Here is a 14,622-nt window from a genome sequence, read left to right as displayed (position 1 = left end):
GGCTGTTGCTTGTTGACGTGACGATGCTAATCAGCTGCTGTATGTGCCTTGAGTCTACAAAAACACTCTGGCTAAATATATTCCTATTTCTTGCATTTTAAATCCCAAGCACTAAAGAGCCAACGTGTAACTAATCATTAACGTAACAGAAACACAAACAGTGTTTTAGTCCACATCCATTCAGAGCCTCCTCTCCAGCTCGGAGACCCAGATTCCCAATTCCCTCCACTGTGTAGCCCAGGAACCCGTCCAGCTGTCACTGAATGTAGCTCAGAGAGTAGTGAGACAAGCCTGTGACAAGGTACATTTGGGACTTTATCTGTGGCTGCTTTTATCACCTGTCCTCTTGCTAGTACTCTTACTGATCTATCCTCCAGCCTAATTGTGTCTGCACAGTCTCCACACCGGCTTTATATCTGTCATTATCCGCCCTGTCCAATTTATCTCCACATTTCTCCAGCGCACGGTTTGTCTGCCGAATAACTCCCTGGGTCTCCACAGAGCCATTTGGAACGACCCCACTGTGAATAAGAATTGGCCAAGCAGGGAAACAGAGGGAGACGTGAGATGGGGCGCTGCACTCAGACAGGGAGTTTGGCCTCCGATACGCCAACAACCCCCCCTGCAGTGTTAAAAATAACCAGCCCTTCATCTGACTGACCAGACACACTCGGGCTTTGAGGGAGTATTATCTCACTGGAGTTTGTTCAACAGCTACACACACACACACAGTACACAGTAGACAGTGCACAAACACAAAGGGATAAGGAAAAACACAAGACAGATAGAGAAAGGATTGGAATGTAGATATTAAAAGGATTGTACACAAATTACAAGATTAATTTCTTGAGTGTAATATGTTTATTGACAAAAACAACATCATGTGTTGGTTTGAATTCTAGTTGGATATGTTTGGATTTCTTTGTTAGTTAGTCTAACATGTTACATCTGGAACATGCAGGCTTGTTTCTAACGTGCGTCACTTTCACCAAATTCTCCCTGAGCCTCAACTCATGATTCATTTAAAGAGGAAGATTCAGATTTATTTAGAGAAGAGTGTCATAAAATAATGATCATTTGAGAAAAATCCCCCCACAAATTCCCTGACATTACAGTTGCTTTGGTTAAATCTGATAACAGAAGCGTGAGTTTTGAAACATGTAATACATTTCCCTGTCCTGTCTACAGAGCTTTTTGGATGAAAGGGAGGATCGATTCTGTGACACCAGCCGTTACTCCACCTTCCCCTGCTGTGTGCCTGAGCTGGACACGTTACTGCCTGGACAATATTCATATAAAATTTAGTGAAATGATTTTAAAAATGATGAAATTCCCTTTAAATCATCAAGAATTTATACATAAATATATAAATATGTTGTTATTATCTCTAAGGTTAAGTTCTGCAGCTGAATGGATCCCTGTTATCGATTATCTAATGACCTCTACTGGTCAACGAGGGGACTGCACATATCCGTGGTAACAATGGAGTGAACGTTTGAAAAATACATTCCTTTATTCAAAATATACAATATTCCATCAATTATTGACTTTTTAATGGTTGTGAATTCCTTAAATGAGCACATTAATGGTAATTTTGTGACGTACAGAAATGTGAGAATGAATTCATATAAAGTTGCACCATAAACACGTACATAGAAAATAAGTTGCTCGTTGCTGAATATAATAAAATAATACCCTGTTGAATTAAAAACATATTTACAATAAATCCATTGCTAAAATAGGATAACAACATCAGTGTTGTGAAAATATGTACAACTTAACACCTCATTGTGTCAAAGTGTGGAGGATAAATGCTCAGTTTATAAAAGTTAAACCTTCTCAGAACAGAACTATGTTGCTTTGGTCTCATGTGTTATTGCTTATGTTTTCTGCATTTGTAGTGAGAGACAACCAGAGTCCCTCGGCTGTCAGGGGCTGTTAATCATCCTCTGCGGATTCACACATTATAAGAAAACCCATAAATACATTTCCCATTAAACAAAGCCCAATACGACAGGCTCCTCCCCCTCTTCTAAATAAGCAGATGAGTAACGCTGCACGACGATGCTGTATGAGAAAAAAAGAATATGGACATTTCACTGTGACATCACACTCCAATGGAGGAATGTGGAGGAAAACAAAAATACACAAAAATACCTTCCCTTTTGTTTTAAGGCACCAAAAATATGAGAGAAGAAATGAGTTTGGGTTTGATATACTGTAGTAACTGAGCAAATCACTCACTTAAAATATGCTAATAATAAGAAGATAGTGCCGTATGAAAGGTGTGTGAGTCCCGTGTCCATGTGTGAGCCCAGCGTCTGAGCTACACATCACTTTTGAGTTTGGCAATGCTGAAATCACTGTCGTGGTCCAGTTTGGAGAGAGTCTTCCTCACCCGTAGGGCTGTGAGGCGAGCCGACGGGTTCTGGAACCAACATTCCTTCATGATCTTCACAATGGCTGACGGGATCTGGGCACACAGAGGCAAATATAAAGCACCGGCCAGCCATCACAAGCAAATGAAATGTGAGTGTTAGTGTTCCTCTCTGTCAGAGCACTCAGCAGTTACCTACAACTGTGTGTGTGTGTGTGTGTGTGTGTATGTGAGCACAGCATTAACCACTGTGTGTTTGCTTGTCTGCACATTTATGACAAAAATGTGAATTTGTGTTCCAAGCTTTTGAACACACCGCTGGAAAAGCATGTGTGTGTGTGTGTGTGTGTTACTGCGTTTGTGTGTGTGTGTGAGGATCAGATGGCCTACCGAGTGGGAGTGGAGCCTGTTATGTATACTGGGCCTCTGCTGGTCCACACACACCACCTTCTTCATCTCCTCAAAGCTGGGGTCTGAGGGCACCAGGTCAAAGAAGGGAGGACGGTACTCTTCCACAATCCCTGCAACAAAGCAACACAAGTATAACTCTGTATGCTGCTTTTCCCTCTAAAGCAACAGAAGAAGAAACTCTTAAAGCGACACAACAGAGACCTTGCATTGTGGGCTTCAAGGGTGCACTCAATGCTGAATATTGTACAACTCAGACTGTGCTGTATCATCAAGATAACCTCCGACCCCTGCTGCTTTATCTCCTTTTATGTATTCACAGCATAAACTTCTCTTCATACAAGGACTCAAATAGCTCAGACTGCAGTCCAGATAGGAAGAAGTGGGAGTTCCGTTAAGTATGTTTGACTGAATAAGACAGCAAGCAAAGATACCAACTCCCTGTCGACTACGCAGGAATTGAGTTCTTGCAAGGCCTGCTGATCATGTGTGTGTGTGTTTGTACGACACACACACACACACACACACACAGAGTTACAGATGTGTATGCGTATCTGTCGGGTGCTAGTTCACAACCGAGTGCTCGCATCTTACAATTTGTGTGTACAGGCTTCTGGACTATGTAGGAGCGAGTGCTGACACCAGATAAGACTGTTTATAATTACTGCAGCGCTAATCGGGAGAGAGGATAGGAGAGACAGACACAGACTGGGAAAACACTGGAGTGCTGAGAGACATGGGACTAACTGCCTCCTACATACAGAACCAGACAGACATGACAGGGGGAGAATGCATTCTGGACAGGATGTGGCTGAGTGGAGGCCTAATACATCAAGATATTACTCCGTGTAACATTTTCTTTCCCCGAGACCTGACGAGGTACAATTTGATACACCGGATCAATAGACTTATACTATAAATCTCCAAATCTGTCTGGAGGTGGAGCTGCGGAGGCCCGACCATCACGAGGTCTGATCCCCTGCTCACCGTTGACGACGGTCCTGCGGCTGATTTCCCAGAAGACCAGACCCAGAGCCCATATATCAGTCTGCTTGTAGGACTCAAACACGTCCACACGGATGCTCTCCTCCAGAACCTCGGGAGCCATGTAGCGCTTGGTGCCTACGCGAGGGTTGTTGCCCACATCTAGATAATCATTGGACAGGGAGTGTGTCACTGCCAGACCTGTGAACAGAGAGGAGACATGAGACGTGAGAGTTCAGAGAGCTTAAAAGACTCATTTGTCCAAACACATTCATTGTTAATATCAATACGATTCAGAAACAAAGGAATCTCTAAACCTGAACCCATCACTCCCTCAGATCCTCACCCAGGTCGGCGATGCAGCACTGCCCGTTCCGCTTCATCAGGATGTTTCTGCTCTTCAGGTCTCGGTGAGCGATGGCTGGTTTGCCCTGGGAGCTGACGATCTCGGTGTGCAGGTGGACCAGACCGCAGGCCACAGACAGGCACATCCTCAGACAGCTCTCAGGCTCCATGCTGCTGTACTGCAGGAAGTCATACAGGGACCCCAGCTCGTGGAAGTGGGTGACCAGCCACAGCTGGGTGCTGGAGTTCTTGGATGTCATGTCAGAGGCGATGAAACCTAAAGGAGGAGGAGAAGATGTGAGTTCCTGTCTCCATCTCTGCTGCTAAGCTGAGTGGACAGCAGATCTTGATCCTCACCCAGTATGTTGTCATGGCGGAGCTGCACTGTGTTGTATATCTCTGTCTCTCTGAACCACGACTGTTCATCCCTAGAGGAGAAGATCTTGACTGCCACACTCTCGCCCATCCATGTTCCCTTCCACACTTCACCATATCTCCCTTTACCTGTGGACGGAGCAACACGAGCGTTAGACATCAGATACAGAGCTTATGAGGTAAAGAGGGAACAGCAGGGAGACTGAAGTGAAGGAGACTGACCAACACACTCGATAAGGGAAATCTGTCTGGCCATAGTCCTTTGGACAAGATAGGGCAGCCCTGTCCCACTCCCTGATGTACAGAACTCATCAAAGATGTCCTACAGAAACAGATACAGAGACATCAACAGAGAAAGAGACTTCAGAAGAACTCTTTAATAATCTGTCCTACTTCAAACATGGGATTTAAAGACTCTTACGCCGTATGTGGGATCATCTCCACTGGGGACCTTCAGTATGGTGACATCTTGGTCCTCCACGTTCCCCAGCCTGCAGTGTGTGCGTCTCAAACGCAGCAGCAGCACCAGGCCGCACACACTCGCCACCATCAACAGCAGCAGCAGAGGCAGAGTGACCCACAGTACCAGGTTAGTGCCAGGCTCAACCTTTCCATCTGGATAACACACACACACACACACACACACACACACACACACACACACACACACACACACACACAAAAATTATAAAAAACATATAAATATCAAAGCTTCTTAAAAAATTCCAACAACATTCAATTGCTGTTCTTGGCCACCAGAGGGACCCAGAGTGAAGCCTGAATCAATTCAAAGCAGTGCAAAGCTGTTGACACTGACTAGCACCATATTAGGAGTCTCAGTACTAAGCTGGAGTGAAGTCGTGGCTTTAAGGTACTGACCGATATCTGGAGGAGGAGTGGTGAAGGCGTTGCAGTGGTTTTCTCTGCAGCAGTGGACGTAGAAGCGCGGGAAGGAGGTGAGACACTGCTCCCGATAGTTCACCATGGGGAAGCAACCTCTCTCCTCGTGTCCGTGCACCCAGGTGTAGAAGCACACGTCTCCTCGGCACGTCCCGTTCTGACACGTGCCTTTCAGATTCTGACACGTACACAGCAGCTTCCCATCGTCAGCGTCGCCATCAGAGCCTGGAGCACGAGGCAATACACAGCAGACAGTGTGGGAAAAGGTGAAACGTGTGTCGTTTGATGAAGTGATGAAGAGAAGAGATGCCGCTCAGCTCAGTGAGAGGAAATCATACGTGTGACAGAAAGAGAAGCGTTAACTACATTTCCTGGCACCTGTGACGAGATCACAGAGATGAGTGAGGACATAGAGGCTGTGTGGTTAAGTGTGTGTGTGTGTGTGTGTGTGTGTGTCTCTACAACACACAGTTCAGAGACTAACACACCTGTAGTCACATTCTGTCTCACTGACCTATAAGTGACGGCATCTATCCCCCCCACGCTGTGTGATTATGTGTGTGTGTGTGTGTGTGTGTGTGTGTGTGTGTGTGTGTGTGTGTGTGTCACTCACCTGCGTGGATGGCAGAATTCCACATAAAGGCCCCGACCAGCACTACAGTGAGCAGAGCAGAGCCTCCCATCTCTGGAACACAAAGACAAAACATTCAACTACAACACTTTATGCCACTTCTCTGACCTTTAACCTTCTCTGTCAACATCTCAGCCCATAACTTATGAAACACACCAGCAGTGTGGTGGTATCATTTCCATCTCAGCCCCCTTCAAAGTCAAAATGGCCTCAGCAGTGGGCAGAGGGCTCCGGCTGAGGAAGCTATGAGGTCAAAAACAACACAGCCTGGGCCCAGCCTGTCTGCCTTTGTAATTGCTGTGGGTGGGAAAAGGGGGCTTAGGGAAAGGAGGCAGTAACAGCACTCAGAGTGTGTGTGTGTGTGTGTGTGAATGTGTGTGTGTGTGCGCGGAGGCCATTCAGGCTCCCGGGCTGTCGACTCCTCCGCCGCTCTGCTTGGAGAGTAAATATTGATGGCTTTGCTTCCTGCCATTGAGCGGCCCCGCCCGGCTGAGCGGCCAGACTCGGGTCTGCTTCATTGTTTGGGGCCGAGCTGCAGAGGGTCACGCGAGCCGGAGCGCTGAGATAGAGGACTGGGCCCCTGTGGCTGCTGGAGTCAAAGCTCCATGCTGTAACCTGACACACAGGTGAGGCTCCACAGCTCTGAGATCAAAGCTGACAACAACTCACTCTGATTGGAACCGGCAGGAAGACCAAACTGTCACCATGGAGATACGTGGAGTTACAGATCCAACAGACGACATTTCTCTTATTGATCTTCTGTAAGACGAAGCAGGTTCACAGGTGTTTGTTCTGGTTTAACACTCATGAACAGAATAACTTATAGTAAATCAAATAGAATCCCCACTCTTCCTGCTTTGTGACCTTTCTCTGACACGTTTCATAACTTTACCATGACCTCACATGTTCCACAATTCCAAATAGGACTGTGAGAAGGTTTCTAGGCCTGGCTGGCACAGAGATGCAGTAAGAAAGAGGCTAGAATGTCTCCAAACGTCACCTAACAACACATTTTAGATGCCAAGTGTGTCAAACGTGTTTTCCAAGAAGGCCACAGAGACTCAGCCGGCAGAATGAACTTGTTTCAGACGGAGCCTCTCTCATTCCTGTTCCATTCTGAGCCGACAGATTGAGAGCAGGGGCGGGTTTATCTTCCTCTCTGCTGCTTGAAAATAGTGAAGCACAAATTAGGGGTAATTAAAGGACACACACACACACACACACACACACACACCAAGAGAGAGAGAGAGAAACACTGCAAGATGCTCGTAACCCAATCTGCCTCCTGAATCGATTAAAAAGCAACAGAAACAAAGCAAACAAAGCTAAAAAAGCATCCCCATATGATTGAAGCTGGAGGTTGTGTGTGTGTGTGCGCTTACAGAGATCTTCCTCCGCCCCCGCACCTCTTTCACAACCACGTCGTCTGACCCATTCAAACCCGCACATCTGGCTGAGGAACTAACAAGTCAGCACAAAATGACGGAAATCCTCCATTTGCGTTTATACGTGCGGCCAGATGTATAAAAGAACAAATAACAGGAAACGGCGGTGTCGTTTCATTGTCACAAGGTATGTGAGACGTCACCCGAGAGGCACCAGGGGAGGCTCGAACATAAATATGTCACGGCGGCTCTCTTCTTTCCTTCCACGTGTGCTTGTTTCCTCACTTCTTCCCTTTCTCTCTTCAATAAAAAACGTGAAAAATCCTCCAAAACGACGACACAACGCTTTGAGTAGATCTCCTTTGATTCTTATACCTGATTGTTCTGCTGGTGAAATCTGAGGAGAGGATCTGTTTGTAAGCCGTGACTCCTTCTTCCACCGCTGCAGAGCCTGTAGAGCTGATAACGTGCTCTCTGAGGTGTTTCCTGCGTTAATCAAGGTGACAAATCAACGCTGGAAACTTAATCTGAGCTCCGTCTGGCGTCATTTCTGTTTTTGCTTTTTTGTTTTAAACACGTGGTTCTCAAACTTTCACTGTCCTGGGGTTCAAACCCTCAGCTCTGAGCTCCAACTCGCTCACAACCACAAGCCCGTGTTTCAGCAGAGAGCATTTCCTATGTTGTGTGGCCTCCATGTCAGCGGTGGTTAACGTGTGTGGGTCGAGCGGCGGGAACAACATAAACACGACTCCACCCTACAGAATTACCTTCATCTCAGCAGAGGAGCACAAACCGTCGCCCCCGCACGGTCCTGACACAGACAGAGAGCTGTAATCTGCTCCCCCCATCGCAGACTCCAGTTCACTTCCTCTCTCCTGTTTGTCTCCATTCTGTTTAACGCTGCACCCTTCTGACCCAAGAGGAGGGGGGGGGGGAGAGATCCATTGTCATCTCTTCCTCTCATCTGCCCAGCTTCGACTCGGGGAGGCAGATCTCTCATTCCATCTGGGTGAGTGTACGGGCCGTGCTGGATGTTCGGGGGCATGTTTGGCCTCCTGCCGCCCCTCCACTGGGCCTCAGCACAGAAACACACTCCTATCACTCTGACTCTCCAGTGGAGCTGCTGTGAATGACTCCACCATGTGTGTGTGTGTGTGTCTCACATTCCCTCTTTTTCTGCAGCGAGCGCCTTGATTCTGTAATCCACTGATTGTTGTGACTGTCTGGGGTTAAAGACAGAAACTGGAATGACTGATCGTATCGTCAGTGCGCAGACAAAGCCGGGCTTAGCTGAGGTTTATGCTGGACTTACCGCCTGCATGCTGACACACGTACACACACACACACACACAGCAGGGCCGCAGCCAGACGCTTCACCGCCTCGGCCTGACAAAGAAAGTAACTTCAGGCTCGCACACAATTTGGGTTTTTTGGCTTCTGAGGAGGTGGAACTGTGCGGGGCGAGGGGGCGGCTGGTCGGGTAGCAGACCCACCTGGGGGAGGGGGAGAGTTAAGGGACACACAGGGGCACAGAGAGGCCATGTGACCTCCATCATGACACACAAGGAGGCAAAGGGACTGTCTGAGTATGTATGTGTGTGTGTGTGTGTGTTTGTGTGTGTGTGTGAGAGAGAGAGAGTAGAACCAGTAAGCAGGAGAAACACATAATGGGTCGAAATTCAACCTCTGTTTTTGATCAAAGTTAAGAAGTAACAGCTGATTACATGACCTTTCTTCTTCTATGCACTTAAATGGAACATGGCTGCTGTGTGTGAAGACAAAAGCAGCGTCTAAAGGGTTAAATGTAGCTTTATGAAACGTTACATCATAAACATGAATAAACTATAACGTTCTGTTCAGGTGGAGACACCGCACACACACACACCTGTTGATCCACATCTGGAACCAGTGTGTGTGCGTGTGTGGGTGTGTGTGTGTGTGTGTAGCGGGATGTTAAAGGTCCAAAGTTCAGTCAGTCATTGTTAAAGCAGCCCTTACCCCACAGCAGCCTGATGTTTCTGTGTCATAAAGAGAAGGAGTGACTTTGACGCCATTACCTGATTCCCGCTCGCCTCGTTAAGTTGACAGATGCGCGCGCCGCACGTATCCCATATCACACTGTTTCTTCTTCTTCTTCCTCTTCTTCGTCTTCTTACAGCAAAACAGGGAAGATCAAAGTCAACAAACGCTTAAAACTACAAGAAGAACATGAACGGCTCCATTCCCGGACGGTGAAAGCTGCTCGGTTGGTTCACGTCGCTCCGTTTACAGATGTTTCATCCCAGAGAAGAAGAGTTCACATCCTCCTCCTCCTCCTCCTCCTTTCTCCTGCGTCGATGCCGATCTGTGGAAAAGTTCGTCGTAACAGTTTTGACTGTTACGACATCAAACTTTAAACCCTCAAAATCCAACCGAGTCCTTCTAGAATCGCGTCAAAGCGCCTAAACCCGTACGCGATCCAGCGGTCTAGTCCCGGGCGGAGGGGTTCTATCTCATCTCGGTGCAAATCTGCGCTGATAAACCGTCAAACCCTCCCTCAGTCGGTTTGGACCCGGACCAGGATTCTTCCGCTTCTTTAGAAACACCCCCCCCCTCCCTCGCCCTCACCTCGCGTCTCCGCCGTGTTCCGTGAAGTATCCACGGCTCGCGTCGCGGTCCATGTTCCCGATCTAAAGGCGAGATTACAGATTTGTAAATAGTTGTGAGTTCTTGTCCCACCCCTTATTGTCCCGCACGCACAGGCTGCTCTGGCAGGAATGTGTTCTCATAGCGGTTTTCCTGTTCCCTGCTAAACCCTCATTTTCCTCTTTCCCCTGTGGAATGGTGTCAGGAATGTGCGCTTCAAAGCCCCTCCGTATGACGTAATTACATTTAGCCCACCTATCAATTAGCCCTGCCGATCCTCCTGAGTGTAACAAGTTCAGACTGAAACTCATTCAAACAACACGCGTGATAGAATGGACTCATGATGCGTTTAGGGACCAGAAACTGCACAAAGTTGTCCTGGTAAGAGAAACAAGAAACATCAAGACAGAGAATCCAGTGTGTGTGTGTGTGTGTGTGTGTGTGTGTGTGTGTGTGTGTGTGTGAGTGAGAGGTCTTCATGTCTGTAATATAAATCCGCCTCCTTGTTCTCAGGCTCTGTAATCTCTCCTCTCTTGGCCTGTGGCTGCACACACACACACACACACACACACACACACAGCTGGGAGCGCTCACATCAGCTGTCTTGTAGAAAAGAGAGCAATTTGTTGTTCTTTTCCATTTTATCTGTCTGTTATTTTTCTTTCAGGGTAATCGGGGCTTCAAAGAGTTTCCCTCTGTGTTTTCTCTTTATTAGTTGTGTGTGTTTGTGTCTTCATGATTCCAAAGCAAAGCCTGGATTAGTGAGTTTGCCTCTTGTTGCACTAATCTGACCGAGTCCTAATTTCAGATGAGGAAGCGTGGTAGGTGTGTGTCTTCACAGTGTGACGGCTGAGACATTACCTCATTCTCACAAACACAATCTGTCAAATCTGTCAAATCTGACAAATCTGTCAAATCTGTCCCGCTGGGCTTCATATGCATACGATGCGTTCACTGTCTGAGGCTGCTGTGTTCCTTTATTGACCTCTATTGAGGAATTCATCTGACAGCTGACTCTGAATCAAGTTCCCCCCCTGTGAAGAGGAAGTGAGGCTAAAACACTGAAAACACACCGTGAGAATGTTCTGGGTTTTAAATTCACCAACAAGGCGGCAGAAGCTGGTAGTTCCTCTGAGAATGTATGATTTGCATTATAAATAAAACTTTTCTCACACTACTTGAAAGAGGAATATGGTCATGTAAAAGTTGTTTAACCATCAATCACTATGAGGCGACCAAGCCTGTACACAACCACACACACAATCATTACAGTGGTTTGGTTATCTTCCAGTTAATTTGAGTTTATGCTCAGAAGGTTGGAGGTATAAAGAGGGAAACTGGAAACATTACATTTACATTCTGTCCTTTATTGCCAAATTAAGGGTTTTAGTGGCAGAATATAAGTAATAAACAAAATGTTTCCTATTCATATATGTTTAAATGTGTGTCCTGTCTTCTTCCCTATAGACTGAAGCTTCATTTAAAGATTAACCATTAAACATCCCTGAGTTACTTCATTTGATCCTTATAAACAAATGGTGGACTGGAAACAATTTGTAGAAGAAGAAGGTGTTTGTGTTTCCCTTCATGTGTCACATTCACAATGTTCTGAGGTTAGAAATTCAAATATATATATATATTATAAAGATAAAAAGGCATGTAAAGTACGGGTTTGTCTACTCGTTCAACCAAATGGATCATAACTAAATGATAAGTATCTACATTATGTCATCACATCGGCCCAAAGGTGTGGCCACAATGAGCTCTGTCCATCAGAGAGAGAGACAAAATGAAATTCAAGAAGTTCCAGTTTCAGGTGTTCGTCCCAAACCAAAGTGTCTGAGCTGCCGTCGGCTCCCTTCCATACCTCCTTCAAGCACGGCAGATTCCTCTTAGAACAGCACCGTCTCATTTTTTGCTTGATGAAGGTTGACCTTTGCCCGCCTTCACTTTCTCCTTCTCCTTTTCCAGTTCCTTCTTCTCTTTCTTCTTCTCCAGTCTGGCCTCCTTGTACTTCCAGATGGGAGGCTCCAGGTAGCCATTTTGCTTCTTCTTCTTCTTCTTCGTCTTCTCTTTCTTTGGAGTGGGCTCTGTAGATTTGGTCACTTCAATCTTTGGAATACATCCTGAGGGGAAGATGCTGTTCCTCTGCGACACGCTGCGAGGCAGTAAGCTCCTCCTGCTACCCGAGGCCGAGCTCTCCCTGCGCTGGCAGCAGGGGGCGAGAGAGACGGAGGTCACAGACAGAGCAGAAGGAGAAGATGAGGTGATGGATCCGTTACTGTGTGACACCGAACTCTCCTCCAGCTCCTTGCTGCTGTGCCTGGCCAAGAGTTCTGGAAGAGCAAAGCGCCGCTTGCCGATCTCTGGGGGGCTTGTGGGGCAGAGCGGGCGGCAGGCGGTGGCTATCAGGGGGCTGTGAACACTGGTGGTGATCCGCACCATGTGGTCCAACACCCCATTGTCCTCAGGGTCATGGGGCAATCGGAAAGAAAACTTTTCTCTCAGCTTCTGACAGGCAGATTTTGGGGCCGTGGCCTTCATCACCAGATGCTTCAGCTCAGGCCACTCAGGAATGTAGCGTTCACAGAACTGCTCGGCAACGGGACGAGATTCCAACCGCCGCAGGGTCTGCAGAGTCCCGTACCCTCCTGTCCTCAGCACCCAATCCTTTAAACCTCTCCCTTGAACCAGATCCATCGCATTTACATCTGCACCTGCACACGGAAAGAGGATAACGGAACAGGTTTGTATTGTTTGGATGTTATATTACGGAGACACAAAGCAGAGAGGGAACCATGGGACAGGAGGAGATGGTTCCCTCAAGACTCTACACAGATTCCAGTTGCCTGTAACTACTGTTGCTAACCGTCCAATGAGACGGATGAGTGAGAACCTTTATGGACAGTTAGAGTCAAACAATAAAGTAAATCAGGCGAGGCAGAGGAAAGAGACGCTCTGTTCTAATGCTGTCTTTGGTTAGAAACATTCACTGTGTCCGCTGGAAACGCTGTGACAAGGCACTTATTCAATAATCAAGACTGTAAAACAAATAGAATAAGGAACATTTACATTTACAGCCCACACGTGCTTCAGATTGATCCAGTAAATAAAAGCAGATCAGGGACAAATGTTGTCAAAGTGTGTCTGACATAAGTGGGTGGAAGTTGAGTGGCATATTTATGGAGCCGCTCTAATTGTGTCCCAGTGAAGTTTACACACAGATAATCCCTAAAGTCCAGAGGAAGAGCAGATTATCTCACAGATCAGATGTTGTAGTTTAGGCTATTTAAACCTGTGCGCATGTGTGTGTGTGTGTGTGTGTTGCCTCTCACCATGCAGGAGTAGTGCAGACACACAGTGCTCTCTGCCCTGCAGTCCGGCCTTGATGAGGGCTGTAAAGCCTCGTGGATCCCTGACCTCCGTGTCCACGCCAGGATAGTAGTTCAGGATGTAGCTCAGAATGTAGTTGAAACCTGTATTTGGGAGAAGGAAGGGTTAATATTAAAGGCTTGATGGGGTTAGGTGTGTAGCTGTGTAGCTGTGAGCCAACCTACCGGCCTGAGCGGCGATCATGAGGGCCGTGTTGCCATCGTTGTCCTGGTGATTGATGTCTAGTAGCGGACATACGTGCAGCGTGGTGACGATGTCTACAAAGCCTTTGCTGACAGCCAACATCAAGCCATTCTGAGGAGGAACAACGTAGAAACAAAGACTTTCAGAAGATCAGATACGTCACAGCACGTCACTTTTCCACGTCTGTACAGGTGAACGTGACACACATCTCACCTTGCCATTGACGTTGAGCTCGTTGGCTTCTTCCTTGGCGACTCCCCGGTCCAGGATCCGCCGCAGGGAGGTGGGGTCGTTCCTCACACAGGCCTCGTACAGGGATTTAGCCGGCTCCTTGTACTCCTCGCTCCTCTCATAATCAGGAAGCACCGAGTCGTCAGAGAGCAAGCTGCCCGACTCAGAATCGTTGAGGAGGATCTCTGAGTCCTCATGGGGGCCGGAGCCCAGGTTGGGGTCATGGTCTACAGCCGCCATGGGACCTCCTTCTGCTACGACTCACAGCTCGGAGACACGTCGGCTGCATCCCAACCGCATCTTGGAAGAAATGAAGTCAAGTCAGCACGGATATAAACATCAACTCATCTCAACTAACTAGCTAACATTGCTCAAGGGCTCAGTCGATTAGAGAGAGTAGAGATGATTCCCCTGTATCAGCCTGTAACAGTGAATGGACGTATAGTAGGAGGGTTGTGGGTTGAGACAGGCCATATGGTGCCGGGAGCAACAGGAGGCCGGACAGAGACAGTCAGCATCTGTTGTGCTGTCTAATCCGTCTCACACACAAGTCGCTAAGAAACGCTTACACACCTATAATCTATATTCAATACAAGATCTACTCATGGTTACCTGCAACCATTGGTGCCAAGCTAGAGAAGAAGAAGAAGAAATCAGATAAACAGTCCGAGTCTCGCCCGTGCCAAAGTCTCACCCTGCTGTGTGTGTGTGTGTCGGTCCAGACGGGGGTTCGCCTGCTTCTCTTTGCTTCTCAGTCAAAACATCCGGATGCACTGGACCTCCAC

At 47.4% G+C, this 14,622-nt stretch overlaps 2 protein-coding genes across 2 annotated transcripts; both read right to left on the bottom strand.

The window, feature by feature from the left end:
• Window positions 1–1,205: 1,205 nt before the first annotated feature.
• Window positions 1,206–10,111, bottom strand: acvrl1 (activin A receptor like type 1). The gene is made up of 10 exons (XM_076171229.1): window positions 9,463–10,111; window positions 6,003–6,074; window positions 5,369–5,614; window positions 4,911–5,104; window positions 4,712–4,811; window positions 4,472–4,618; window positions 4,116–4,391; window positions 3,773–3,970; window positions 2,768–2,898; window positions 1,206–2,473 (listed from the first exon to the last, which is right to left on the bottom strand). The coding sequence occupies exons 2-10, from the start codon at window positions 6,070–6,072 to the stop codon at window positions 2,327–2,329; spliced, it is 1,509 nt and encodes a 502-aa protein (XP_076027344.1). The 5' UTR covers window positions 6,073–6,074; window positions 9,463–10,111; the 3' UTR covers window positions 1,206–2,326.
• A 1,692-nt stretch (window positions 10,112–11,803) lies between these two features.
• LOC143016754 (photoreceptor ankyrin repeat protein-like) lies at window positions 11,804–14,082 on the bottom strand. The gene is made up of 4 exons (XM_076171230.1): window positions 13,820–14,082; window positions 13,588–13,717; window positions 13,366–13,506; window positions 11,804–12,747 (listed from the first exon to the last, which is right to left on the bottom strand). The coding sequence occupies exons 1-4, from the start codon at window positions 14,075–14,077 to the stop codon at window positions 11,939–11,941; spliced, it is 1,338 nt and encodes a 445-aa protein (XP_076027345.1). The 5' UTR covers window positions 14,078–14,082; the 3' UTR covers window positions 11,804–11,938.
• Between the last annotated feature and the right edge of the window lie 540 nt (window positions 14,083–14,622).

The sequence above is a fragment of the Genypterus blacodes genome, unplaced genomic scaffold (genome assembly GCF_046128005.1).
Source record: "Genypterus blacodes isolate CSIRO-AG114 ecotype Tasmania unplaced genomic scaffold, CSIRO-AGI_Gbla_v1 ptg000241l_1, whole genome shotgun sequence".
NCBI classification, from domain to species: Eukaryota; Metazoa; Chordata; class Actinopteri; order Ophidiiformes; family Ophidiidae; genus Genypterus; species Genypterus blacodes.
Note: the sequence above shows the minus strand (reverse complement) of the source record. Positions and strands in the feature narration are given on the sequence as shown.